Genomic DNA, 27,638 nt, shown 5'->3' on the forward strand with positions numbered 1-27,638 from the left:
TTATTTTAATATGTTACCTTTTAAGTTTTAGACCAAATGCATTAAGCATGATGGCCAGCATGCAATGTATCCTCCTTCCACGATTATCTGGGGGCCTAATTTCTACTCTTCATTACCAGCAGTTAACTTTAATTCAGAAATGTGTATGCTACATTTTACCTAGGACCTTTTTTTTTTTTAAGGGAAATTGGATGTAGATACTGATATACTTCACAGAAGGAAAGTCTGAGAAATACCCCCTCTCCTGATGACTTGCCGTTTCATGGGTTATAATAATTATTCTTTAAGGAGTGAATGGTTTGCTTATAGTCTTGCAGGGAGAAAGTACAATGGCTCCAATGCTGGGAACCCCAGGGCCAGGACAGAGGCCAGGAAGTGGGTCGTATATCCCTGATGGAGGGCCAGAGTGCTTACAGAAATATTTGTGGACTCACAGCAGACACTATTTTTCTGCCTAAGTAATTACTAGAATCCCTACCTCATTTCCTCTTGAACTGTTCTCTGCTCACTCTTGTTTCCCAATTTAGCTTCTATAAAATTGGGATTCGTGAGAGCATTTCTTGGAAGGGGGGAGGTCTCCATATTAGACTCGGGTTCGGAGACGTGGTTTGGTTTTGGTTGGAGGCATGTCTGGTTGGAGGAAACCGAGGGAAGGTTGTTGGCAGGATGCGCGGGGTGAGCTGGAGCGGCCCGGAGTGGCCTGGGCTGTGCCGAGGCTGCGCACTTCCGCCCGGCTTTGCGCCCCCGAGGATGCCGGCGCACCCGACCCGGGCAGCACGTTCATTGACTTGGAGCCTCCTTTTGCTTTTTCACATTTTGAGCAGATAAAACAGAGGAAACTGCCTGTTGAATGTTGGAGCTGACTTGGAAACGAAAGCCTCATTTTGTTCACAAGGAAAGGATTGTTTTTCGCTTGGGTCATTGCTGCAGAGACATTTTTTTTTTCCCCTCTCTGTAATGTTTGATACTTGAGGGAAAACAGCTGGGCTGAGCATTCTTGAATCACTGCAGAACTGAAATGGGATGCTGGGGAATATGGACTGGACTGTATGGCTGAAAAGGTCAGCTTTTTCCCTTGTCCCTCGTGGAGGAATGCAGGCTCTTTCCCCAGGCTCTCCTTGGGAACTCTTGGAAGGAACTGGGAGAGGCAGGAGGAATGGGAGACAGTCCCCACAAATGGGACCGAGGATGGCTTTTTGTATCTCTTCCGTTTTCCTGCCCTGCTGTTTTTGATTTTCGGGGAGGACTGGAACAAGTCAACAGAATCTGGGTTTGGAGAAGTAGTCGATGACCACGTTAAACAGCAAGCCCTGATGGGCCAGGCAGAGGAGAGGCTGGCCCAAAGCACAGCAATGTAACTGCAATCACAGGGCTGCCTAGGGGAGCGTCCTTGCAGAGCTCTCTCAAAGAGGACCGGGAATTCATTGAAACAAATGCACCCCAGGCCGGGCCAGGCCATCGGTGTGTGTGGGGGTGCCTAGGACTTAATTCTCCACCAAATTAGACCTTAAGATGATGGTACGTGTCTCTCTATGAACCTGTTGGGCGGCTTTGTTGGTGCCCCAAGTTCAGCTGCAGAGCTGCCAGAGTTCAAACTGGCCTGTGAGGCAGAGCTCCGCCCAGCAATTATCTGATTAACTTTTCCTTTGTTTCTTTGCCAGTCAAGAGAACAGTCGGAGGATGAGACGGAGGAGTCGGTGAAGTTTAAGAGGTTACACAAGCTGGTTAACTCCACTCGCAGAGTGAGAAAGAAACTCATCAGGGTGGAAGAAATGAAAAAGCCCAGCACAGAAGGTAACAAAGCAAACTCCGCCCTACTTATTCCAAATCAAGTCATCTGGGGTCCATCTCTCAGTAGAAAATACGAAAGTGGAAAAATGGATTCTGACTGAGGCTGGCAGAGGGGGAATTTGGGGTTGCATGTGAGCAAGGCAGCACTGAGTACCTTCTGGAATGTAGGATCCTGGCCTCCAGCATTCCGGAGGCTTAGTTATTTAAATATTACAAAGATGGGGAGTGGCTAGTGTATGGCAATGAATTCTTCTCAAGATGTGGTCCAGCTTTCATTTGGACCTTATACCATTTTATATAAACTTTTATTTTAGAACATCTTCTGAGTTTGAGCCTCGGCTCCTAAAGGACTATGGTTCTCACCCAGTGAATTTAGTCCAAATTTAATATATCTCCACCTCAAACAAACATCTAACTGATCTCTGAGGGATGATTTCTTCTTCCTGTTAACGATCTCAAGTCAAGGTTCCAAAGAGGCTTTAAGGACCTCCCATTCTAAGTGCTTTAAGAGCCAGGTTCCTGGACAAGCCACTCATCAGACGAAGCCATAATGTCAAAAGGGACATGAACTTGGATTTATTGTATTGAATAGTTAACCTTTGAAGTGTAATTATGACAGTTTAAATCTCAACCGTGTCTGTCTTTCTTATTGTTAGTAAAGTGCATTTGCAGCACCTTGTAAAAGTCTCCCCAAAAGTTACAAGAGTAAGATTTCCGGTTTGGGAAACAATTAGTGATTGAAAGAAATGCTAGAAAGAATTTTTTATTCTTTTTAAAAGCACATAACTTGTTAAAATGTCACACTGACATTGTGGGGAAGTTCAAAATTTTAACATGTAGATCTAAAGAATGCCGTTGTAGAGGCTCTTTTGTTGTACCTAAGTCAAATCGCACCTTGGAGGGAACTGAATTCCCCTTTATTTACATAGATGAGGGTTTCTGTTGCTGTTTTTGGCATTTTGAAATTTTTTGTTTGATGTAATTATTTATTGGTTTTAATCCTCTGGAGGAATATTGAAGGCCAGGGGGTTACTATGGGAAAGTGGAGATTGAAGGGAAAGGGGAAAGAGACAAGGGAAGCAGGGAAAGAGACACTATCTGCTTTATAGCCAGTTTCTTAAACTTAGAGTTCTGTTTAATTCCAGGGTTGCATCTGGGTGTCTTTTGCATGGTAATTCCAGGTGTGGTGCTGTTTACATTTGGCTGTTTTAATACCTGCCTGTCTGTCATGGTTCCACAGAACAGAACACACAGTCTGACTTTCTCTCCCGTGGCAGGTCTACTGAAATCACACACAATGTCGTTTGGTAATATTAAGTAGGAACATATGGAATTGCCATCATTCAACCTTGGGAGCATCTCATTTTAAAACAAACCTCATGCATAGTTGCCAAAATTAAATCTCATCTATCATGCATAAATTGGTGGGTCTTGTCCATAAATGAGATAAATGGGTGAAGTACATGGTCCCGTGCCTACCAACCTGGAGCCCCTTTGTATGTGATAGTCATGTGTGTTGGGGCTTATAAAAACACAGAAATATTCTCACTTGTGTGTTTATGTCAGAATCAATCGATTCAGCTATCTCTGAGAGGCGTAGTTGAGAAAAAGGGAAAGTGTACCAAAAGAGATCGCTATAGGGTAAAAGGTAATAACTATAGACTTTTAGCATAGAGTTTTGATTCATCTGGGCATGAATTAGATGTCATAGATGGAAGATGGATTTGGTGAGTTTAATCCCAAGTGGCAGTTCTGGGCTCCGGCATCTGGGGTGCTATTGACCAGGCTTGCCGCTGTCACCAGGAGAGGCCCCAGGTGTGTGTACAGTTCAGGACATCCGCTGCAGGCTGCCCCCAACACCACCATGCTAGACTGGAACTCCTCCATGCTCTGCATGGTAGAACACTTTCTCATTAGCAAGAGAGCTTGTGCTGGTACAGAGAGGCCACATGGGCACCTTCTTTGCAAAGCTGGAGAGATTCATAGTCCCCACAATCCCTCCTTCCACCCCTGGACCTTCAAAGAGTTGATCCTTTTGATTTCCACATGCCTGTGCCAATACTAAGTTGTCTGAATAATAACAAGCATTTCCTGAGAGCCTTCCGTGTGCCAGCCGCTTTCCTAAACACTTAAGATTTTATTGTAATATGTCATCTTCAGAATACTCACCAGAGGCAGACACTGATGCTGCCCTCATCTGTGAAGTGAGGAAACTCAGATGGACACGAAGAGGGGAAGTAATGTACTCATGGTCACCGAGCCAGCTGGACAGAGTCCTGGAATTAAGTCTGAGCAGCCTGACTCCTCTAGATCCTGGGTGCACTCTCTGCTCCCACCCCATCTCTCACTCCCCAGCTTTGGAGTCTTGGAAAAGCCCAGAGAGTTACAATTCATCACTCAGGCTTACTCTTGTAACTAGAGTAGCGAGTCCTTATCTGGTGCATGGGTGACCCCAGACAATATGACATTGCAGGCCAGGGTAGTGCCCTTTATCCAGTCATTTCTGTGTCTTTTCCCTTCCTTCATTACTCCACTTCACCTGTAACCTGCTAATGAATCACTAGCTTTTGTACAGTGTTGTTCAGCATACAAAGTACCTTTACCTATCTCTAGTCATTTAATTTTATCCTCTCAATATCCTTATAATAGATATTACTACAATAGGTAGGCCTTGGGAATTCCCTGGTGGTCCAGTGATTAGGACTTGGCACTTTTTACTGCTGTGGTCCAGGTTGAATCCCTGGTCGGGGAACTAAGATCCTACCAGCTTCATGGCATGGCCATTAAAATAAAATAAATACAGGTAGGCATTATTACAGGTGAGGAAACAGACTCAGAGAGATGAAGTAGTTGTCCACGGTGGTAGAGACGGTGAGTGGCATGGCTAGAGCTAGAATCTGTGTTTTGGGCTTTAAGTCATCTCACACCTACCTCCTTCCTCCTATCAAAATGATCTACTCTCATCTCAGGTGAGCAAGAAGCAACTCATACACCAGATGATGATGAAGTTGAGCACATCTTAATTGCTGTTCTTCCAGTATGATAGTTGCCCTTTCAAGTCAGAGGTGAATGGGAGAAGTAATACCCTAAACCCCAAGGACTCCAGTGTGGACTGGGATTTCAGGCCTTGGGTCTGACAAGGATGGAAGAACCCAAACCACATGGGGACTGCCCATAGCACAGGCTAAGGTGTCCTCTTTGGAATTGTTTGCCCTGTTTCCCGGCAAACTCTTTACCAGATGCTGATGTGCCAGAACCAGGAAGTGGAGCTACTTATGTCATGGGCATGTGTGAACCAGCTGGTTCCAAACTCATATATGACACGGAAGTATTGGAATCTCTGATGACAACCCCAAATACAGAATCTAGAAAATTTCCAGAACAGTTCTGACTGATAGGTCCTTAACGTCCCCATATCCCCTTAAGACCTTAAGGACCTTTGCACACCTCCATGGACACTTGGGCTAAATGTGAAGTCATGGTCCATTATTGGACTGATTTTAGGGAGAAGTCTGCTGTTGGGCTGCCCCTGTCCCCAGGCTGTGCCTTTCAACCCGATCACTTCACCCCTGGAAGTGGAGGGTAGATTGTATCTGGAAGAGGCTGCCGTATTTTATTTCCAGCAACATATGGCCGCTTGGTCTCTAGTCCATATTCGTCAGGTGTCCTGAAGAGGGAACAGGAAGCATTCTAGTCTGATCAGTGTCCATCAGAACCTTAGCCCTGGGTTTTAAACTTCCTTGAAAGATCCAAGAATAATTCTCGAGTGAATATATTTGTGCTGCAGATTGTGGAGAACTTTGAACCAGATATGTTTTTAGTCTCTCTCTCCCCACCACTATCTCCTTGACCTCAAAGTCAGTCTTGGGCTGTATTTAATAGCAGCAGTGCTTTTTTTCTCTTTGTATTTGTAACTGTAATTCCCATCAGTTGGAAAAATTAAGAAATTTCTGAAACTTTAAAAGCCTGTTACCAGTCACTCATCTTACCCTACTCTGGAGAGAGCTGTCCTTTTCCTTTATCACTGACATTTAGCCACACACTGGCACCCTCCTCCCAGCTGGTATATTTAGTGCCATCCTTCTGTTCCAAGGAACTTGGTATTTTTTCCTCTTCACAATTCAGCTGGCAGGAAGCCGCAGTGCTCAAAAGTTTCCTTATATCGATAATTAAAGGGACAAGAGCCAGTTAGGATCACTACACCCAGAGTTTGACCTACTTCTTTTCTCACATCTGTTCACATAACACATGCAGAAAAGAACTCGGTTTTCCTGCCAGCAAGTCCAAACCTTTCCACTGGGCTCTGAAAGGCTTGGCTGGATACCTGGCTCCAGTGAAGGCTTCAAGAGCTGGAATCCTTGAGACGAAATGGAACACTCTATGAGGCTGCCTGCGTGTCCAGGCCCTTAAACGCCCTTGCCGCTTTGTAGCAGGGCCTGCGTCGATGGGAATGCCTGGCTTGGATCATCCAGTTCCCCAGCTTTTAGTGTTCAGCCTATCAAGCAGGGACCATTTGTCAGTTGCGTTTGCAGGCTGTGACCCTTTATGGTGCTTCTTCACCCTAACTTCTCCCTTGGTGATTTAATTACTTAAATGGCACGTGTACCAATAAAAAAAACCACTGTCAGCCACATGGCATTCATCACACTCTGACTGTAAAAAGCCAACCGGATCAACAGGAGCACCTTTCAGAAGGGAGAATGATTCTGATTCTTAGCTTCCGAGTACCGCACTGACAAACTGGGGAGGATAATGATCCTTAAATCCTAAGGAATATTGTGTTATGGATGGGCTTAGAGTTTCCAAGTGGCATTTTAATAGGTCTGTAAAGGTGTTTGGTCTACAAAGACACTGAGAGGAGGAGGAAGGGGAGAAAACACATCTGAAACCTTTTAACATTAACCTTGCATGAAACCATTTATTTGCTCAGTTTATTTTCTTTTTTATATGCATTTATGTAAGCAGGAACCAGGTTTATGGGAGGTAAGTGATTGTGGAAGCAGGTTGTGCTGGTTGGATGGACTAGCTGCTTTTTTGTGGGGGCTGGGGATCTAAAGATAAGTCTGTGAAAGAATGCAAGGGTGTGTTGACAGGAGCCCCTGACCATGTGTGTGTGTGTGTGTTTCCCTCCAGGCGGGGAGGAACAGGTGTTTGAGAATTCCCCAGTCCCAGATGAAAGGTCCGCCCTGTACTCCGGCGTGCACAAGAAGCCCTTTTTCTTTGATGCTTCTCCTGAGAAACCCCCAGAAGATGACTCAGACTCTCTCACCACTGCTCCATCGTCCAGTAGCCTGGACACCTGGGGTGCCGGCCGCAAATTGGTCAAAACCTTCAGCAAAGGAGAGAGCCGGGGCCTGATCAAGCCCCCCAAGAAGATGGGGACGTTCTTCTCGTACCCGGAAGATGACAAGGCCCAGAAGGTGTCCCGCTCCCTCACCGAGGGGGAGATGAAGAAGGGGCTTGGGTCCCTGAGCCACGGGGTAAGTACCGATGGTCTCTGCTTCTATGACAGCCACCGTCGGCGACACCACCTCCTGGCATCTCTGGAGGAGGTGCAGAGTGTCCGGAAGCAGATCCGCTTGAAGAAGACGGACGCTAATCACTCGTGTTCCAGAGCTTTCCTCTGCCAGCGCCCCTCCAGGAAGGGCGTCCACAGTGCCACCTGCGACCTGCAGCTGCTCCGGCAGAAACCCAAAGGGGGCGGGGGCTGCGGCGGCCCCGGCAGGAGGGCACGCGGGCGCCCCGCGGTCAGCGAGTTCAATGTCACCTACGTGGTGGAGCGCAGCCTGTACAGCCACCTGAACCTGACCCAGCTAGTGCGTCCTGCCTCGGACAGGACCCTGAGCAAGGCCGAGAAGCAGGACCTGAGGCGGTGCTTGCTGGAGGAGGAGGAGGAGGCCAAGAGGAAGTGGGCCGCCACGGTGGACCGCTGTACTAAGAGGGTTCTCTTGAGAATCCACCAGAAGTCCGTGAGTCACCCAGACGGTCCCAGGATGGCCTTGTCATTTCTGTGACGTTCAGTCAAGCATTATGGCCTCTCTTGCCGGGAGCCTGGCTCCTTCCCTCTCTTCTCCTGGTCCCTCGCTCCATCACCTCCATTCCTAACCCTACTTCTCTTAAAGGAATGGCTCCTCCCTTCTTTCTCAACTGCCCTCCTGCCAGCTGAAGCTGTTGGATTTTTAATGCAAGTCGCTCAGTCGTGTTCAACTCTTTGCGACCCCATGGACTGACCATACAGTCCATGGGATCATTCAGGCCAGAATCCCGGAGTGGGTGGCCGTTCTCTTCTCCAGGGGAATCTTCCCAACCCAGGGATCGAACTCTGGTCTCCCGCATTGCAGGCTGAGCCACCAGGGAAGCCTTAAAACTGAACATTGAAACTGATTCAGAGAAGGGCTCTCAGAGTACAGGGTGGGGTTTGGCCTTCTAGAAGTGGCTGCCATGAGTCCCAGCCATCCTGTCACTTGACCTCAAGAAGCTGATTCAAAACAGAAGGACGTTTTGCCCTACAAGGAGGTGTCTCTTCTCCAGTTAATTAGAACAATAAGAACTAGCTCACAGTAGATTGGCATCACCGTGCTCACCAATTTAAAAAACATTGTGAAATACATTTATGTCTGGGGGACAAAGGGAAAGTTCTCCAATCTAAAAGGAAAGAAAAATTAGGGCTCTTTTGTTTTACTTAAGTATATTTGATGTGCTTATCTTTCTAAACAAAAGGGCCTTCCACTGCCCCATAGATTCTTCTGTACCTAGCAAGGAATAAAGTACTGACTTTCAAATAAGAAAATGGTCTTCGATTTCATTACCGAATTGCTGAAATTTATTTTTAGGGCAAGACTTATGTTGAACTGGAGAATATAAATATTTCCCCATGGAAATTACCACTGAACTTTTAGTTTGCACAAGAGCCTATATAAAATGGCACAGGATGAGGCTGAACTGTGGGCTTGTGGCCCCTGGCGCTCTACTTAATCCACTTGGGGCTGCTGGCCTGTCCCCTTTCAAAGGTCTAAAGGAATAACTGTGTTGCTGCCCCCGTGGTGGCTTCTCCCAGAGTTCTTCACATTTGTAAGATGTACTTCCCAGGGTGGTTACTATAATCTAAATTCATTCAATCAAGTTCTGCTTTTGTGGTCAGCGCCATCCTTGTAGAATGCTTACATCTGTACCAGCGCTTAGGTCTTCCAAATATCCCCACGTGTTGACTTTCTCGCTAGGTCTTACTTTCCATTTTTTTTCACCTTCTTGTAAATCTTGCAACACTTTTAATGTTATCAGTAACAGCTTTTGCTCTGATTCTTTGTCTTGGCAGCAGTTGTGGTTGGTTTTGTTTTTGTTGTAAAGTAATAGTTCTTTGTTACTATTTCTTGTTATCACCCCTTGAGTTCTGACCCACAGATCTTTTGGAAAATACTTGTGGCCGCCTAGTCTTGGTATAATTTGTTGTGTTGTGTTTTTTTTTTTACCTTCAGAGGTGTTCTACCTAGTTTACTTGCCTCTGTACCTTGACAGATCAGATCCACTTCTCTGTGAATTGATGGCTCACCCCTGTGAGTTTAAATCAGATAATATGGAGGAGTTTTGCAACTGACTTGAGTTGCTCGCTCATATATATCCTTTATATTATTTATATTGTTAATGATACAACTTCCTCAGAACCTTCTCTTTAGAAGTTGTATTTCTAAGATTTGTGCCATTGGTGGGCCCGTGATTATTTCTTCATTGACGTTGAGTATGGACACTTGGACAAGCTTGTTTTTGTGTACTGACTCCGCCACTTTTAAAAGTGGCACTCTGTCACCTCTGTCCCCAGCATCAACCTGATACTGGGTATTTTTTTGAAATACTGTGAGCTTGAGGCAGTACTGGACAGTTCTGATACTTGCTGAAATACGTGTTCAGTGCTAAATTAGAAATTTGAACATACTGTTTCTTGTAGTTGTACAATCAAGAAAACAAAATTTAATTATTCAGAGAACATAGGGGAGTATTAGTGTTTTTGTTTTTCTGTTGTTTTTGGCCATGCTGTTTGACATATGGAGTCTTAGTTCCCCAACCCAGGATCAAACCCATGCCCCGTGTGGTAGAAGTGCAGGCTTTAACCCCTGTTGTTAAATATTTTAACAGAAGAGGTGTTTTCGTTTTTGTTTTTAAGAGGTTAAGATAAGTTCTTTGCTTGGTTCACTTAAGTCTTTTCCATTCTTCTTGTCATATCTCTCTTTCATTTTATTCAAAAGTATACTTTGCTTTACTCTTCAAGCTTAATCTTTTTGTCTTTCAAAATATGCCATATTTGCTTGATGAAACCTCAGGGAAATGACAATGCTTTGTACTCACTGGAAACGGTCATTTGTCTTGCTTTTTATTTGGTCATTCAATTTTGTTTGGGGGAACAGACATGCATGACATTTTGGAATTTTGTCCATGTAAAAAAAAATCCAACCTCCCCCCAAAACATGTTTTCAACTGCATGACCATTCCATTGACTGGCTCTCCTCATCCACAAGCATCTATCTAAAATTTTCTTGTAATTTCTGTACAGGAGATGTTTGAACTTGAAAAGCTTCATGTAAACTTTATTTATGTAGACCACTGACGTCAAAGATTGGTTTACTTTCTGTTACTCTTCTGTTTTCTGTGTTGAAAGAGTGCTGCTTCAAGAACTACTTGATCTAATAGAAAAAGTTATAGATTAGTTCAAGCAGTGCTGTTAAATTTGGTTCATCCTTCATACAGAAGAATCAGTTCCAAATATCTTAGCCTATCACTGGGAGAAGTTTTAGTTGGCAGTTAAGAAAACCAGTCCACTCCTTCCTCTGTACTTCTTATTTTAGGAAAAAATGCATGCAGCAGGCTTATGAAGACAGAAATAAGCTTCTAATTTATTGCAGTTATAGTTTCCACATAAATTCTTTGTCAGTTACTTCACGTGCATCAGAAATAACATGCTGGGCTTCAGTGGTGCAGTCAGCATTGGGAACAAAGCAGGGGGCACGGGCACATAAAATGATGAGGCATCTGGACGCCATACTGCGTCTGTGGAGCCCCGAGTCACAGGAAAGCGACTGGGATAAAATGACTGCCTCTGCAGAAATGAGAAAATGTATTTGGCACTATATGCTGGAAAGGGAAAGTTAAAGTTAAAAATCAGCCTTGAGAGATGGTCATGACATTGCTTGCAGATGAGGGGGTTTGGTGATGATTTTGTTTACAGAGGTATTGTGTCTTTTTATAGAATAGGTATAGGTCTGAGTAAGTTGTAAGGGAAATCACATTGTCCATTGATACTCATATAAAATGAAAGTAATGTCTATTGGAAGTCGTGTCTATGGTAGACTATTTAAAACGGCAGCCATAGCTTTGATGAAGGAGAACAGTTATGTGCTATCCTGGATGTTGGTTATCCTGAAATGCCTCCGTAGCACTTTCTTCTCCCGGCCTTTCTTTCTGTCATACCAGCTCTCGCTCACTTATGGGTCCATTCTTAGGATTGCTGTGGTTTTACAGTTGAAGATCCCAGAATATAAGGCTCAGAACTAAGCTCTAGTTCTTTACTCACGTATTTAGAATGTCGACTAAATCTCGACTTCAGTACAACAGTTGCCAGGACAAGCTACCGTATTCTCAGTGTGGTGTTGGCGGTCGATGGTTCAGTCATTCAGCCGTGTCCAATTCTTTGAGATCCTATGTACTGTAGCCCACCAGGCTCTTCTGTCCCTGGGATTCTCTAGACAAGAATACTGGAGGGAGTTGCCATTTCCTTCTCCAGGGGCTCTTCCCAAACCAGGGATTAAACCCATGTCTCCTGTATTGCAGGCAGATTCTTTACCACTGAGCCACTAGGGAGTGTCTGCTTTGTGCCAGACAGCATGCTAAAAGTCTCAAATATAGGATATAGACAGTATTTTACTAATGAAGAAACCAGAGCTCAGAGAGTTTAAGTATTTTACCTGTGCTCACACAGAAAGTTAAGTGGTAGAACCGGGATTTGGATCTGTATCTTTGTGATTCCAAAACCCTAGGCATTTTCCTTCCTGGATGTTCCCACTTTCTCAGTTCAGTTAATATATACCTGAAAGTGAAAGTTGTTCAGTCGTGTCCAGCTCTTTGCAACCCCATGGACTATACAGTCCATGGAATACTCCAGGCCAGAATACTGGAGTGGGTAGCCTGTCCTTTCTCCAGCGAATCTTCCCGACCCAGGAATTGAACCCGGGTCTCCTACATTGCAGGCGGATTCTTTACCAACTGAGCTACCAGGGAAGCTGCAGAATATATACCTGAGGTGTATTTATTTTCAGTAAGCAATGTTTATAGGATACATTGTGCTTTTCTGTTCATTTCTTCCATTTAATAGCTGTTAATTGGAGTTCTCAGAGAAACAAGTAATACAAAACATTGGCACCCAAATCTGTTATTCAGATTTTATTACCAATTGCTTTAGAAGATAATAGATTGTAACAAAAATTAGTATGCTTTGAGTTTCTCCTTTTTCTTAGATTTGGGGGTTGCAGGGGGTAGGGGTAGGGATGGGGACTCTTGTGCTGGAAAAGCAACAGAGAGTTCAAAGTTCTGGGAATATAGCAGCACTGAAGCATAAGCAGTTCCTTTCAGTTTGAAACCAACCAGAAGGAGAGTCAAGTTTTCATTCTTTATAACACCAATGGTTTTCCTATTGAAATTAATAGGAAAGGCAGTCACGGAATCAGTCTTTTTCTTTCTGGGCAAATGTGGTGTCTTTACTTCGTACACTCTGAGGAAGGGGTCATAAGTGATTAAGTTGGGCAGTTAGATGGGAGAGTTATCAGCATTTTTGGCTAGGTCAGTAAAGCAATGCGTGAGTAATCCTCTGGGCCTGATTGGACTTTACTTGTAAACATAGCCTTTTCCTCCATCTGAGTGATTTAAAACTAAACAAAACAAGAGGCTGTTAGAAAGGCCTGCTTTCAGTGGACTTCAGAGCTGGGTTTCCAAGACTGCTTTGCGCACACGGGTTTTCTAAGACATGTTCCCTCGTTATTATTCCTGTGGCCAATATTAAGGGGAAGAGAAGGGAAATTCTGTGGCTAAAAGACAGGGCATCTTGAGCAATTAACATATATTTGGTATTTTTGCATTGTGTATATATATATATATATATTTTTTTTTTTAAACCAGTTGGTTTTTGCATGTGAAGGGGACTCTGAACCTGTGGTGCAGGCATAGTTCCAGCGGCCCGTGGAAGGGCAAAATGCGTGACGACGTCTCCTTATAACATGAACCGTGTGTTTTTTCCATCATTTCTCCTTTCTTACTCATCCTGTAATGCGTTTGTGGTCCAGTGACATTCTGCAAACGGGACGTGTGTTGGGTCAATGCACTGTTCGGCGACTTAAACATAACTGGATTATTTCTGCCCCCCCCTTCTTTCCACAGAGAACCTGCAGTTTTGGAGGATTTGACTTGACAAATCGTTCTCTGCACATTGGCAGTAATAATTCGGACCCAATGGTGAGTACACATCAGAAGGGAGGCAGAAGGTTTGGATTCAAGTGATGTGGTGGACTCAGTTTCACATTTAGTATTTTTGAGAATCGATACTAGGTAACCATCCTCCGGGGATCCTAAATCATGTTTGGAGAGAAGCCTTGCTTCACCATCTTAAAGACTCTTTTTGGTTTCATATGGAATGAAAGATGACCATCTCTCTCTTTGCAGGAACATCATTTCTTTAATGCCTTGGTTCCCAGGTGTCTTCAAATCACAAGTCCAGAGGAGTTTGGTTTCTGCAGTCTTAGTCGTTGGTGCTCCCATGCTTTCTGTTCACAACAGTTGCACGTGTATGTGACTGTTACACGTGGGTAGTGCCACAGGAGAGAGCCCTGTGATTTGGGTTCCAAGAGTGTGAGCCAGCATTTCTGAAAACCAGCCTTATCATAGGCCATGTGTGCAGCTCTGCACTAAGCTTAGGACCTCCTGATCTGGAGTGTCCTGAAATGAACCCAGTCCCCTTGGGGCCAAAGCAAACCAGACTCCTCTGAGCCAAGGTTACTGCCTTTTCAGACTTGTCTCTGAATCACAGTCTGGGGTCAGGCCCCCACTGTGGTGTACAGGTTTTCCTTCAACTTTACCTTCTGAGATTCCCAAGGATGTCGGTGTATTTTCCATACAGTTTTGTTTTCCCCTTGTGCATTTTATCGTGAAGCTGTGAAATCAGGATTCTGTGCTTTATATCCGTTATGATCATGTGTCAGCTAAAGCACCCATCTATGATATTTTTGTAGTGTGTGAGGATTTCGTGGGAGAATAAAATTATTTTATTTAGATATCAAATTTTATTGATTCATAAACCAATAATTTTATCTGGTCAATCTTTTAAAAAATAAAAGTATAATTTCTTTTTTCTTTCTTTCTCCAAGGGAAAGTCTCCCCCCCCCCGCCCCCAATGTAAAATAGAATGAGAAGTGACTACAATCGAACTTGTTCAGGGAAAAATAAATTTATGCATGGTTAGGAGTTGACCACACAAAATGCTTCAGTGATATAAATCTGATCAGGTGATGGACTTCTAATGATTGAGTTTTGCCATTTTGTTCTTACCACTTTCTTGGGTGACTCAGTAGTGTTATCCTTTTTTTCTTCCCCATGCTGAGATTAAGTGAACACTGGTTCATCTAAATCATTCTTTATTGATGAAACACAGTCCCCTTGGGTATTTAAACTGGTGGGAAAAAATGCAATAGGAGAAGAATATATCATACTAAGTTTAAATAAAACTAACTCATATTCCACTTTAAACAAATAAACATAAGCCAGTTAGTCAGTAGCTTTAATTTTTAATCATAAAGATAAATAACAGCACTGAGTTAACATAAGAAAAATGTGGAGATCCTGGAGCATGCCAACATTTTGCTGAGAGGTAGGACATTCATGGTTTGAATAATAAAACCTGTTTTGGGGCTTCATTTTCTGTGATTAAAGATACTTAATAAATTTTGTTTTGCAGGGTAAAGAAGGAGATTTTGTGTATAAAGAAGTAATCAAATCACCCACTGCCTCCCGAATCTCTCTTGGAAAAAAGGTGAAATCCGTGAAAGAGACAATGAGGAAGAGAATGTCTAAAAAATATAGCAGCTCTGTCTCTGAGCAGGTATGTGACAGTCAAGCAAATACCCTCTTGCTTCTTTCGCATAACAATAAAAGCTGGGGGTGGTCTGTCTTGAGATTTTTCAGTGGTGCTAAATACATTCATTGGCATTAAGCAGGCTCCAGGACCATGCCTAGTTTGTGTAGACAAACAGTGGATTCAGCAAATATTTATTAAGCACTTAGGGTCATGCGAGCACCAGGCTTGGTGCTGGGAATACAAATCAGGTCCTGTGTTCTATGTACAGATGAGCAAAAGAGACAGACATGTAAAGAAATGATTATTCTGTAGTAAAAATTAGCACTAAAATTTAGAAAACAAAGGAAGGATTTTATTTTCTAAAATATCCCTGCCTTCAAAATGGATGTCACCAGAATCAAACCTTAAAGAGACACTCAAATTTTCTTATGAAGCAGACTTTTCAAATAAATGTAGTGTAAGTTGTTCTTAGGAGCACATAGCAAGTCAGAGAAATAAACTGAGAAAGTGTTTCCTAGCTGCAGGACTTACATAATAATTGTGTTTCTGCAGGGGTGTGTGTGTTCACTAAATAGCCTTATCTGCAAACATTAAGATATCACAGAATTGACAACGCCTCCTCCCCCAGTTCTATAATTTCATCACTAGGAATATGACCTTCTTTTTATGGGTGGAAGGAATAAAGACACTTGGAAAGCTGGGCCTGAGATAATTCTGACCATTAAAATTTCAAAACACTCTCCTCTGACACCTTTATAGTGTTCTTTCTGTAGTCTGCTGAAGTCATCCTGTGTGAGCTGGTTGTCTAACTTGAAATACGTGGGTAATGCGGCTTTAGCTACAAAATGAAACAGACATTTTTGCTCAGCTGCTGCCCTCTAGTGGACACGGTGAGCTAAATTCCGTGTCTGAATCACTCAGCACCAGCTAGCCCAGCCTCCTGCCCTGTTATTCAAACAAAGCCTGTGCGTCTTCTGTTTATTATAGTGGTTCTCATGGGGTGCTGAGGGTGGGGGCGGTGATTTTGCTCCCCCACCAACCCCAGGGCATCGGCTGGGGACATTTTTGATACTTGCAATGGGTTAGGGTGGAGTGGTGTTGAGGATGCATCTTACAAGGCACAGGACAGGCCTCTGCAACAAAGAATTAACCATGCAAAATACCAAGAGTGCCCAGGTTGAGACATGAGACATTGGGGCTTGTTATACCTACAGGGGATGTCTGGCTTCCTCCGGACTCCCTGAATGTTACCCTTATTCTTTTCCTTTCTTGTCTCTATGGATGTGGGAGTGATGGAAAAGTCTATATTTCTACCCAGCAATGGGGCAGACTGCACATGCTTCTACGAGACAGACTACATGCCAATGAAAGCATGAATTTAAAGCACTTATTATTTAGTTGATTTTTTTCCCCCAGATTGAAATATCTACTAAAAGCTCTTGTAAACATATTCCTGGGTTGTTTTTTTTTTTTTTTTTTTTTGCTTTGTGGATCATTAGCATATAGCTTTCATGTCATTTTGAGCATTTCTCTGTAATTTTACTGCTATATAGATGCCTTGTATTTTTATTTTCCTGTTTATTTAGAACAGTCATTTCACAAAAGCAAAAAAAGAAGGAATCATTATAGTGCTTTTTAGAGAAAGGAAATTAACATTGTAAGGCTTAAAAAAAATCTTTTTACTAAATATATCAACTCTTCTGGTAAGGATTTTTGTCTGCTCTGTTCCTGCTATATGCCCAGCATCTGAAATAGTACCTGTGGTATGCAATAAATGTGATGAATGAATTAATAATTTTTAAGAGCCTTATGAACATACACTATCAGAGATGTATATTTCATATTGGTGTTTTTCAAAATGTGAGATTTTTTTCCAGAAGAATTTTTAGAAGATTTTAATTGGATAGGTGGTTTATTTTATGATTCCGAAAAGAGGAATGAAAACCAACCTCCTCAGGAATTCATCCTTTCCAGCTTCAGTAACTTCCTAATAATGCGCCTCTCTTTATTGTTGTTGCTGAGGTTGTTTGCTCTCTTTTCTTAAATGGAAAGCAGAAGTGTGTTTTGGATCAGAAGCTGCCCTTTTGATTGTCCTTAAAAGTTTGCAGGGCCCCACAGAATCTCTCAGAGCCCTTCTGATGATTCGGCACTATGCAAATAACAGGTTTCGTTTAGCTGGTTTTGTGCTCACGTGGCTGTGTAGTATGACAGAGACTGTTCTGTTTGGGCAAGTAAACCATTCTGACTGCAGACTTTTAAAAATGTGATAGTGTCTGTCTATATAGCACTTCAAATCAAATGAGCATGTGACACGTGCAGATGAGGGCCTGCCAAATTAATGGATACCGAGCCACCCCAAAAGCGAGAAGTTCTGCTCGGTCACTGCTCTCACCATTCGGATCTAAAAGAGGCTTGACGGCTTTTTACTAACAACAAACTAGAAGAAGTCAATGAAGCTAAACTCGTAGGGTGACTTACGGAAACTGTATTTTAGACAGAAAAATGGTATGTTTGAGGTACAGTTGACCTTTGAACAACACAGGTTTGAACTGCACAGGTTGGCTCATGGGTGGATTTTTTTCAGTAGTAAACTCTACAGCACTATACAACCTACTGCTGCTGCCTCTGATGCTGCTAAGACGCTTCAGTCGTGTCCGACTCTGGTCGTCTGAATCCACAAATACGGAACGACAGATAAAGAGAGCCGACTGCAAGTTGGGTCGGCACCCCTAACCCCTGTGTTGTTCAAGGGTCAACTGTGTATCAGGGTCCTAAGTGGGTATTTTATTAGCCAATTTCAATAATTTGTGTAAATAGAAATATAAAAATCTGATCTCTATTTTAAAAAACAAAAACAAGGAATACACTTTTTTTTTTTAATGTAGAAATTTCCCTTCAAATAGATAAAATATTTTCTGATAGTACTTCTGGATACTATATCACTGCTGCTGCTGCTAAGTCGCTTCAGTCGTGTCTGACTCTGTGCGACCCCAGAGACGGCAGCCCACCAGGCTCCCCTGTCCTTGGGATTTTCCAGGCAAGAACACGAGTGGGTTGCCATTTCCTTCTCCAATGCATGAAACTGAAAAGTGAAAGTGAAGTCGCTCAGTCGTGTCCGACTCCTAGCAACCCCATGGACTGCAGCCCACCAGGCTCCTCCATCCATGGGATTTTCCAGGCAAGAGTACTGGAGTGGGGTGCCATTGCCTTCTCCCACTACATCACTAGTGGATTGTATTTGATCTACATTTGAGGTCCAGCTTTGTGGCCCAGATGGTAAAAAATATGCCTGCAATGTGGGAGACCCAGGTTCGATCCCTGGGTCGAGAAGATTCCTCTAGAGAACGGAATGGCTACCCACTCCAGTATTCTTGCCTGGAGAATTCCATGGACAGAGGAGCCTGGTGGGCTGCAATACATGGGGTTGCAAAGAGTTGGACATGACTGTGCTGCTAACACTTTATTACTGAGCTAGGGAGTATGTAAAGAGTCTCTAAGCCTTTAACGAAATGTTTTGTCTCCAAGGTAGAGATCTTTTTTTCAAGAACATCTATTAGAGCATGAAAAACACTTTTTGAGTGCTTAATTAATAGTTACGTGAGCAACAACTTGAAGATGAAGCAGGATATAGATTAAAATGAAGGTGTATTTTGGGTAAAGCATCAGACATGAGTATAAAGATGAATTCGATTGATTTCATTGCTAGGCAGCTGTGTATTACAAAAAGATACACATCCCCTCTGACAAAATGTAATTTTGTCAAAACTCATTTCAGGATTCAGGCCTTGATGGAATGCCGGGCTCGCCTCCGTCCTCTCAGCCTGACAGTGAACACATGGACAAGCCCAAGCTCAAAGCCGGAGGTTCTGTGGAGAGTCTGCGGAGTTCTCTGAGCGGTCAAAGCTCGATGAGTGAGTCCAGTTTGCAATCATAGATGATTTCCTTGGCGTCTAAGTCAGACTTTTGCTGAGTGTCAGGTTCAGGCAATTTAAAGATAAAGAAGACCGAGTTCTTACCCTTAGGGTGCTGTTACGGAGACAGACCTGAAAAATACCTGGCCCTAGAGTCCTATTTGTTCAGTAGCCGATGTCTAGCAGTAGCATAAACAAGAGGGTAATGATTTTGGTCGGAGGCGAGAGAGAGGAAAGCACGTTAGCGGAAGATATGGAGACTGAAGGGAGGAAGTCAAGGGGAAACGCTGATGACAGTGACCAGCAGAATAAAGGGGCTGACCCGGGTTCTGCAGCGCACACGCTGCTTTCCTGACCTCTGGGCACATCCTCCATCTGCAGTACCAACCAGCGATCTTCTGACCACTTTTTTGTCTTAAGAGATTTTGATATAAGTCTCTGATCAGTGCATTGCCCTCTGCCATGTTCTTTGTCATGGTGAATCCAATTCCTTTATTAGCATGTTAGTGGGGGGTTAGTAAAAGAGAAGACAAATGCTTCTCTCCAATTGGCAATCTTTAATCAAAAAAATGTTTTAGTGCAGAATTCAACACAATAACGTGACATTATTTTCCCCTGATGCATTTGGTGTAGTGGGACGTCCCAATAATTCTCTTCTGGTTTTACAAAGAAAGCTAATGCCTTCTTAACTTTTATGAATACAAAATGTTGATGAAAACTTTATTAGTAATCTTAGTTTTCGTCAACTAAGAACCGGGGGTTGGGGGGGAGATGAAAGGAGAATGACAAATGTCCCTAAAACACACACTGTTGAACCACTCCTAACCCAATGGTTGTGTTGGCTGAGCACTGTGGGGGAAGAGACCCAAGTTGAAACCCACTATTAAAAAGCATTTGGCTTTGGGCAAGTTACTTGACCTCTTTGAGCTTCCTCATCTGTAAAATGGGGTAAAGACAGTATGCCTGACAAACGGGAGGATATAAAGGTTAAGGCTGGTGTCTTCTATCAGAGAGTTTCCATGTCACCTGGCTTCCCTGGTCATAAAGATAACTTGCTGGAGTCCCCTGTCCAATTAGGGGCTTGATTAGGGAGAACACTCAGAAAACTCAGATCGTCCCCTGGCCTCTGCTCAGGTCAGGCTCATGACTGCTTTCCTCTGGCCCTTACCTTCCTAGTCTGTGATAGCTTCAGAGTCGCCAGCTTTGCTGTGCAGGGAATTTGCGTTGACCCAAGTTCTGCGTGTGTTCCCTACAGGTGGTCAGACCGTGAGCACCACTGATTCCTCGACCAGCAATAGGGAGAGTGTCAAGTCGGAAGATGGTGATGACGAGGAGCCCCCGTACCGGGGCCCGTTCTGTGGGCGCGCCAGGGTGCACACCGACTTCACGCCCAGCCCTTACGACACAGACTCGCTCAAGCTCAAGGTGTGTTTACTTGACCTCAGAGCAGTCACCCCGGGTGCCCTGTGGCTCTAGGACCCGTTCTCTTCTCCTTTGTGTTGAATGCTGAGCTCTTGTGGTGCAGACTGGCCAACGCATCTGCTCCTTTGATACATTGTTCTCTTCTGCAGTGAAAAACCAGAGAACCTTTGGGGATAGAGGCGGGTCTTGTGTTAATTCTGTCTTATCACCACGCTGGCCCTGTCATCTGACCCCAGCTTCCCTCTAGAATTCCCACTGCCCTTCACCTTCCAGTCTCAGTGCTTCTGCCAACTGAAAGGACATGACTGACTTCGCTGATGTGATCAGTGACGTCCTTATGGAGCAGATGGGATTTCACAAAATGTATGAAGCGAGTATAGCGCAGGGGTTACTACTGACCTCTGATTGGTGGGAATTTTTTCTCCAAGAAGTAGGAGCTCTCTGGGTGAGGGCAAGGCCTTCAGAGAGCCAGGTGCCCACCCAGCCGTGAGCCCTGGTGGACACCTTGAGCCACCATCCTCTGGGGCAGGAAGGTGGAGGGGATGGGATCTCCGGCCTCAGTGGGATCCTGCACAATCAGGAGTTCTCTCTGTGGTCTCTGCCATACTCCCAATCATATCAGGTGACTCGTGGAGCCCTGATTCTAATCTTCATAGTGTCTTCACATCACATGATTGACACTTCTGATGGATTGATGGTTCATGCTTGGAAATGTACCTAATGGAAAGATCCTTCTTCCCTGGGCCACAGAAAGGAGACATCATTGATATAATCAGCAAACCCCCCATGGGCACCTGGATGGGCCTGCTGAACAACAAGGTGGGCACGTTCAAATTCATCTACGTGGACGTGCTCAACGAGGAAGAGGAGAAGCCCAAGCGTGCCACCAGGAGGAGGAGGAAAGGGAGACCCCCTCAGCCGAAGTCAGTGGAGGACCTCCTGGATCGGATCAACCTCAAAGTCAGTTCCGTCCTGTTCTGGCCCCACCGGACCCCACGTTACCTTCTCCTAAACTAAGCAAGCAAGGGCACTTTCAGGGAAGGGTGGGGTGATCTGTGTCGTCCAAGAAGAATGACCCATGGCTATGATGAGTACCATTATCCTATAGAATTAGTATTATCAGCACCATAACACTATCCTTTACCTCCCTTGAGGGTGATAGAGAAAACTCTGGGTTGAAATTTCCTCCTAGTCCAAAGAGCAACTTTCAAAGAGCTGTGAGCTTCAAGCCACTACCAGGAAAGGCAGTAAGCACAGGCTCCTGGCATCCCGATTGGCCTCTCAGAGGTCTAGAGGATTCTCCCTGCCCCCACCACCACCACCACCTTTACCCCCAGCATCTAGTAAGGTGGGTCTACATGGTATGACCTGTTTCCTCCTTGCAAAGCTATCTTGCTCCTGGGGAAGTCACAGGTCTCTCTGAGCTGGGCTCCAGATGAAAGAAGTGTCTCCTCCACCACACGCTGGGTGGCATTGCAGGCATCAGCTCACAGCCAGGGCACAATGAAAATGCAGGCCAGTGGAGTCCACCTCAGCTTTCAGTGTATACTTTCTTAACCCATGGTTAGTGAAGTGCCCCGCTTGCCCACTGAGCTGTAGAACTGGGGGGTACAGACTGTTAGAAAGATACTTATTAATTTTTGAATTCGCATAAAAGTGGCTATGGAAAAAGAGTTTAGGGGTTTGAGACTGGTTGTTGGTCGTGGACCATGTGGCTGAGCTGTCTCTTCTGTCTTATTTCCCTCCCAGGAGCACATGCCCACTTTCCTGTTCAATGGCTATGAAGATCTGGACACCTTTAAGCTCCTAGAGGAGGAGGACTTGGACGAGTTAAATATCAGGGACCCAGAGCACAGAGCTGTTCTCTTGACAGCAGTGGAACTGTTACAGGAATATGACAGTAAGTCCCTCACAGCCCAGATGTGTTCAGTGGGATCCATCTCATTCTCAGGTCACCAGGAGGCATCCCATAAGCTGCTAATATGTGCTTATGTCCCCAGCGTCCCTCATTTGATCTTGCTCTTTCCAAAATGTGAACGTGTTGGTCACTGAGTCGTGTCCAGCTCTTTGTGACCCCATAGACTGTAGCCCGTCAGGCTCCTCTGTCTGTGGAATGTTCCAGGCAAGAATACTGGAGTGGGTTGCCATTTTCTTCTCCAGGGGATCTTCCTGACCCAGGGATCGAACCCAGGGTCTCCTGCATTGCAGGCTGATTCCTTATCTGATCCACCAGGGAAGCCCTACTCTTTCCAAAGCCAAGGTCAATTTTGTATTATGTCAAACAGCACAGAGACATAGATTCCCAATGCCAAGGCAGGAGCAAAAGAAAATCTTACTACCCTGTACCTTTTCACTGAATATTGAATTGTATTTTTCTTTCTTTATTTGGACTTTTTTTTTTTTTTTTTCTTAAGACACATAGTTCATGCCACCTTGGGGGCTGGTGGAATATACAGCCTTTAGGAGGTCATTAAAATACCCAGGTGCAAAAGTGACTGACAAACTTGGGGTATCCTGTCCTGCCAAGGGTTAATTACTTCTCAAAGCACATGAGGAGTTGGAGTTGTTTTCTGATTGAATGAGTTAGTTAATGAATAAATGAAATTCATCAGCTTGCGTTAAAGAAGCAGGGAATCATCTCGAGTGAATATGTAGAGCAGAGAATTCCATATTGCGATTTCTCTGCCAAAATGATAGCTCATTTTTACAGTCCATGAACAGAATTCAGTGAGCTCACAGCTTTTATGTAGTCTATTTGAATACACTGTATCCTTTGCTCCATTAACCCAGTCTTATCTTGCTCTTTATTCTTCAGTCTGACATCAAAAATATTCCTGAGATTATTCATCATGAAGGGGGAAGCATCCTTTCCAGTGATTGAATTCAAATGTATTTTCTTTCGTGTGCTCTGCTTCAGGGATATCAGTAGCTAATAGCATTTCCATTGCTAAAAGACACACCAAACCCATGGTTAATGGTGGAAAAAAAATGGTACATTACTGAATGTACCAGACTCAAGAGACACAGAAGTGTCTCAGTGCAGTTAAATTCACTTCTGATTAATAGGTTGTCCCTCTAAATTAACTGATGACACACCATCAGATAGGTGTCTGAACCCTAGATAAACACACTGCCTTCGGGGATAGATTTGGAGGGAACTGTGTTCCGTAGTTCATATCAATTTATAACCGGGTCTCTTTAGGATTGGAGTTTCCTGGGAGACACCATGGGTGAGGGGTTGCCCCGTGACCAGGTTGTGTCAGAGCCTGGCCCAGTGCCTGGGAGGCTGACCAGCTATATTAATATCAATTAATGTTGAATTATCTAGTCTCCTGGACCACATCTGCTCTATAAAATAGTTCATTTGCTCTTCCTCAGCCACTGAGAACAGCTGGTTGATAAACCCCATCCGTTATGTTTCCTCTAGCATTCAAACATAGAAGGAGCAAAGCTGAATTCTGAGTATATAAGGCAGGGTCTGTCTCAAGGGCTGGGGCTCCTTGTTCTTCCTGGGATCATGTCCTGAGATCCGCCCCAGGGATATTTTATAGGTAAGGGGATCTTTGCCTGTCATGATGCCCACCCAGCAGTCTAAGGAAGTCTCACTGCTTCTTTATAAATCGCATTTTGAATCTGTGCTGTGCCACTGTTTAGAGCATCCTTTATATATAATGTGATACTTCTTTTTAGCGGTTCTAAAAGGTGTTAGAGGACTCGAGGGTGCCAGTGAGCACCAAGAGCGTGGATCCAGGATTATCCTAGGATGAGAAGATTCTACACTCAGCAATTCTAAATTCGTTGTGCTTTAGAAGTACACTAAGTAACTGATAACTTAGAGGAACACATCAGTTTCTGTCAGAGTTGACAGATCCAGAGATCTGCTGAGATCTGAGATGTCTCACTCATCTTCCATCTCAGCTCCCACAGAAGCAAGACACACACCTGCCTCATTGCTTGGCAGTCAGGCGGGTCCAGCTTCTCTCACTGCATCTGTGCATGGGGAATGCCAGCCTTCCTACAGGGTTCCTCCATTCAGGAAAGACTCTCCTTGTGCCAGAGCAATTCCTTCCACTGATCCCAAACCCATTCTCCTCCATCTGCCAAATGAAAGCTGTCTTTTAAGAAAATCCTTTTCACAAGAATTGTAATCAGGAATTATGTCAAATAGGCAAGGAAGTAGAGAGAAAAAACAAATCCTCATATCCACTTCCTAAATCCAACTAAAGTTAACATTTTGTTGTACTTCAATCCTTACTTTTTAAAGACATAAATTTGCAAGCCTGTTGTTGGAAGGCCTGCTATCCAACAATCCATTTTTTCCCAAGAGAACTACTCTCCAGAAAAATGGCACATGTCCTCAGGGCAGAAGTACCTTTTGATGTTTGGATGTCTCATCAAGGTCTTAGCATGCTTTTCCTTCCTGTGTGTGTGTGTGTGTGTGTGTGTGTGTGTGTGTGTGTGTGTGATGAGATGGAGGAAAGATTTAGTCCAAATTCAAGTCATATCCAAATGAAGCTTTAGCCCCAAGCCCAGTGCTTCATTCTCACTTGACTGTGAGAATGTTCATGGATCTAGCTCACGATTTTCTTCCTTTGTGCCTTGGCATTAATGTTAGTGAGCGTGGGAGAGGAAAAGACCTTGATTTACAGTCCATCTAAGAGATACCCCGCCCCTTCACTCTCCCTAAGGAAGGACAACCTGCCTGGGAAACACTGGCTTTTAGTTTTAGGGAATTTTGCTAAATTTGATAGTGGGATTCCTGCAAGTAGCTGCTGATTATATCCTTCAGGAAGAAAGTGGCTCTGTCTCCTTGAGAAAGAAGAAGGTGGCTCTGTCTCTTTGAGAAAGAAGAAGGTGGCTCTATCTCCTTGACATGTTTTCAGGCACTGCAAAGGACCCCTTCACTCCCCATAATAACTTCAGGTTATTATGCCGCTGTGTGGTAGGCTGGCATCCCCAAAGTTTCAGGCACAGTCCTCATTTTCCTGCAGTGATGGGGACAACTTTTCTGTTTTATTCCCATCGGTCAGCACTTTGGAGTCTGTTTTGGCCGCTGCAATGCACTGACCTATCTCACCAGGGACAAACTGCATTGATTCCTCTTCCTGGGTTGTAACTGATAGCTCAAAGCCCTCATTTTACAAGTATCATTTTCCTAAATAACATACTAGGCTAGAACAGAGGCTATTCCAAATCCGCAGACTCTTCCATACAATGAGGACACCACGCTAGAATGTTCCACTTTCAGTGTGGAGGAGGAGAAAGGGTTTGCTCTTGTGCTACCAATTAGTTAATTTTACATTAATCACTTTTAAAATAGCATTTCTTATTTTGGTGTTCTAATTCAAGGGCTTATCTGCCAAGATTTCTGTTATAAAATGCTTTCCTTGCGAGAAATACAAACAGGAAGTGGTCAGTGGACAGTAGGAACAGCTGGTGTGTATGTGGCAGCCCTCAGTCTTCCCACAACTTTTTTTTAATGATGAGAAGAGACATCAGATTTCTGGTTGTGTGTGTGTGTGTGAGAGAGAGAGAGATGGAGGAGGGGAAGTGAAGAGAAAAATAAAGCCATTCATCAACTACTTATTTTATGTAGAAAATGTTTTCTTTCCTGTTTTATCAACCAAGCATTTAGTCCGTCTTATGATTGAAAGACGATCTCCCTGTAACCTTGAACCTGCATAAGGTCAGCTGTGCCATTTATAGAATGTACAGAGCTGCACGGCGTGGGTGATGAAGGCCCATGTGACTTCCCATGTGATTTTCTATAGGCTGACTTTCAGCAGAAAGCATCTGATGCTTCTCTCTAGAAGGATTACTTAGGATGAGGACGTTCAGCCTTCCGTCACCCACCTTAAGGGTATTCTGTACTCAGTTTCCAAGTTGGAGGGTGTTTTCAGCTTTTCCTGTCATTACCTTTTGTGTGCGGGAATAGAAATGCTAACCCAAGACAAAGGGAAAAGGGAAAATTAGGAAACACCCTCCAACCTATTCGTAGCAAAAGGATTTACCCCTGGCCCCTCATGGGTTAACCTCCCTGGTGGCTCAAACCGTATAAGCATCTGCCTGCAATGCGGGAGACCTGGGTTCGATTGCTGGGTTGGGAAGATCCTCTGAAGAAGGAAATGGCAACCCATTCCAGTACTCTTGCTTGGAAAATTCCATGGATGGAGGAACCTGGTAGGCTATAGTCCATGGGGTCGCAAAGAGTCGGACACGACTGAGCGACTTCACTCACTCACTCTTCATGGGTTTAGGGGTTAATGTCCCCTTTATGGCAGCCTTGCTCCCTTTGTGAGAAGCTTCTCATTGTGGTGGCTTCTCTTGTTGCGGAGCACGGGTTCTAGGCGTGCAGGCTTTAGTAGTTGTGGGGCAGGGGCTTAGTTGCTACACAACATGTGGGATCCTCCCAGGCCAGGGATCAAACCCATGTCTCCCAAAGTGGCAGGCGGATTCTTACTCCACTGTACTACCAGGGAGGTCTGACACTCACTTTTATATCAGCTCCCAAACTTGGAAAGGTGGGAACTTATTTGAAGCACAAATCTTCTAGATCTCCACAAAGCATATACAGCCTAATTCCTCCTTGTGAAAAGGCCATTTATTCACTCTCTGCTCCTGCTTGGTGGTATCAGCCCTCAGAAAGGACTGTGGTTGCTTTCCCCCCACTTTTGATATGATGCTCTGAATTTCTCCTCTCCCTGGTTGACCTGAGGCCAGTTATCCTCCGAGTGACTTAGAAGACATTTCACCTCTGTGCTCTCTCTCCAGCCTTAGCTTCCTGTGATACTTGATTTGAAAAGAAAAACATCCTGATCTCACTCATTTAATTGGTTTTCTTCCAAAATCTCAGTCTTCAAAAATGTATGGTGAGAACTGAGGATAAAATTGGGATGCGATGGATTTGAAAACTGCTTTTTTTTTTTCATTCCCCTTACCATCCCATGCCATGTGTTCATCTTCTCTAGGTAACAGTGACCAGTCCGGATCCCAGGAGAAGCTGCTTGTTGACAGCCAGGGCTTGAGTGGATGCTCTCCACGAGACTCAGGATGCTATGAAAGCAGTGAGAATTTGGAAAACGGTACTGTCAGCACAGATAATCACAACTGCATGGTCACACGCAAGCCTTCTGGGCCATTTCTTGGTGTCTGTGCTTTGGCTAATGACTGTCTGTCTTCCTCAGCCTGAGCCATTGCTTTTGAGAAAACTAGAAATAGGGAGAGGAGCTTTTCCAGGGCGACTGGTGCTTGATTCAGATCCTTAGGTGGGAGGAAAATCTCTCAAGAACCTAGGCAATGGATGATGCTGAGAGATGAGTAGAGAGAGCTTTTCATTAGTTACTCTTCCATCCTGCAGTAGCACCTAACTGGAAAGAGCTTAAACTTGTGTGTTAGAGAAAGGGACC

General features: G+C 44.2%; 1 protein-coding gene across 5 annotated transcripts in view; it reads left to right on the forward strand.

Annotated features, from left to right (window-relative positions):
• SASH1 (SAM and SH3 domain containing 1) overlaps nucleotides 1-27,638 on the forward strand; it is a 260,426-nt gene that overhangs the window by 221,420 nt on the left and 11,368 nt on the right. For 3 of the 5 annotated variants that reach the window (XM_055535907.1, XM_055535906.1, XM_055535909.1), the window contains 9 exons: nucleotides 1,662-1,794; nucleotides 6,925-7,760; nucleotides 13,210-13,284; nucleotides 14,780-14,923; nucleotides 18,675-18,810; nucleotides 20,066-20,235; nucleotides 20,983-21,192; nucleotides 21,982-22,132; nucleotides 27,201-27,314. In XM_055535907.1, the coding sequence (XP_055391882.1) occupies nucleotides 1,662-1,794; nucleotides 6,925-7,760; nucleotides 13,210-13,284; nucleotides 14,780-14,923; nucleotides 18,675-18,810; nucleotides 20,066-20,235; nucleotides 20,983-21,192; nucleotides 21,982-22,132; nucleotides 27,201-27,314 (1,969 nt within the window). The remainder of the gene's footprint in view (nucleotides 1-1,661; nucleotides 1,795-6,924; nucleotides 7,761-13,209; nucleotides 13,285-14,779; nucleotides 14,924-18,674; nucleotides 18,811-20,065; nucleotides 20,236-20,982; nucleotides 21,193-21,981; nucleotides 22,133-27,200; nucleotides 27,315-27,638) is intronic. The other 2 variants (XM_055535908.1, XM_055535910.1) reach the window with 1 other exon arrangement.

Source organism: Bubalus kerabau, chromosome 9, assembly GCF_029407905.1.
Source record: "Bubalus kerabau isolate K-KA32 ecotype Philippines breed swamp buffalo chromosome 9, PCC_UOA_SB_1v2, whole genome shotgun sequence".
Taxonomy (NCBI): Eukaryota; Metazoa; Chordata; class Mammalia; order Artiodactyla; family Bovidae; genus Bubalus; species Bubalus kerabau.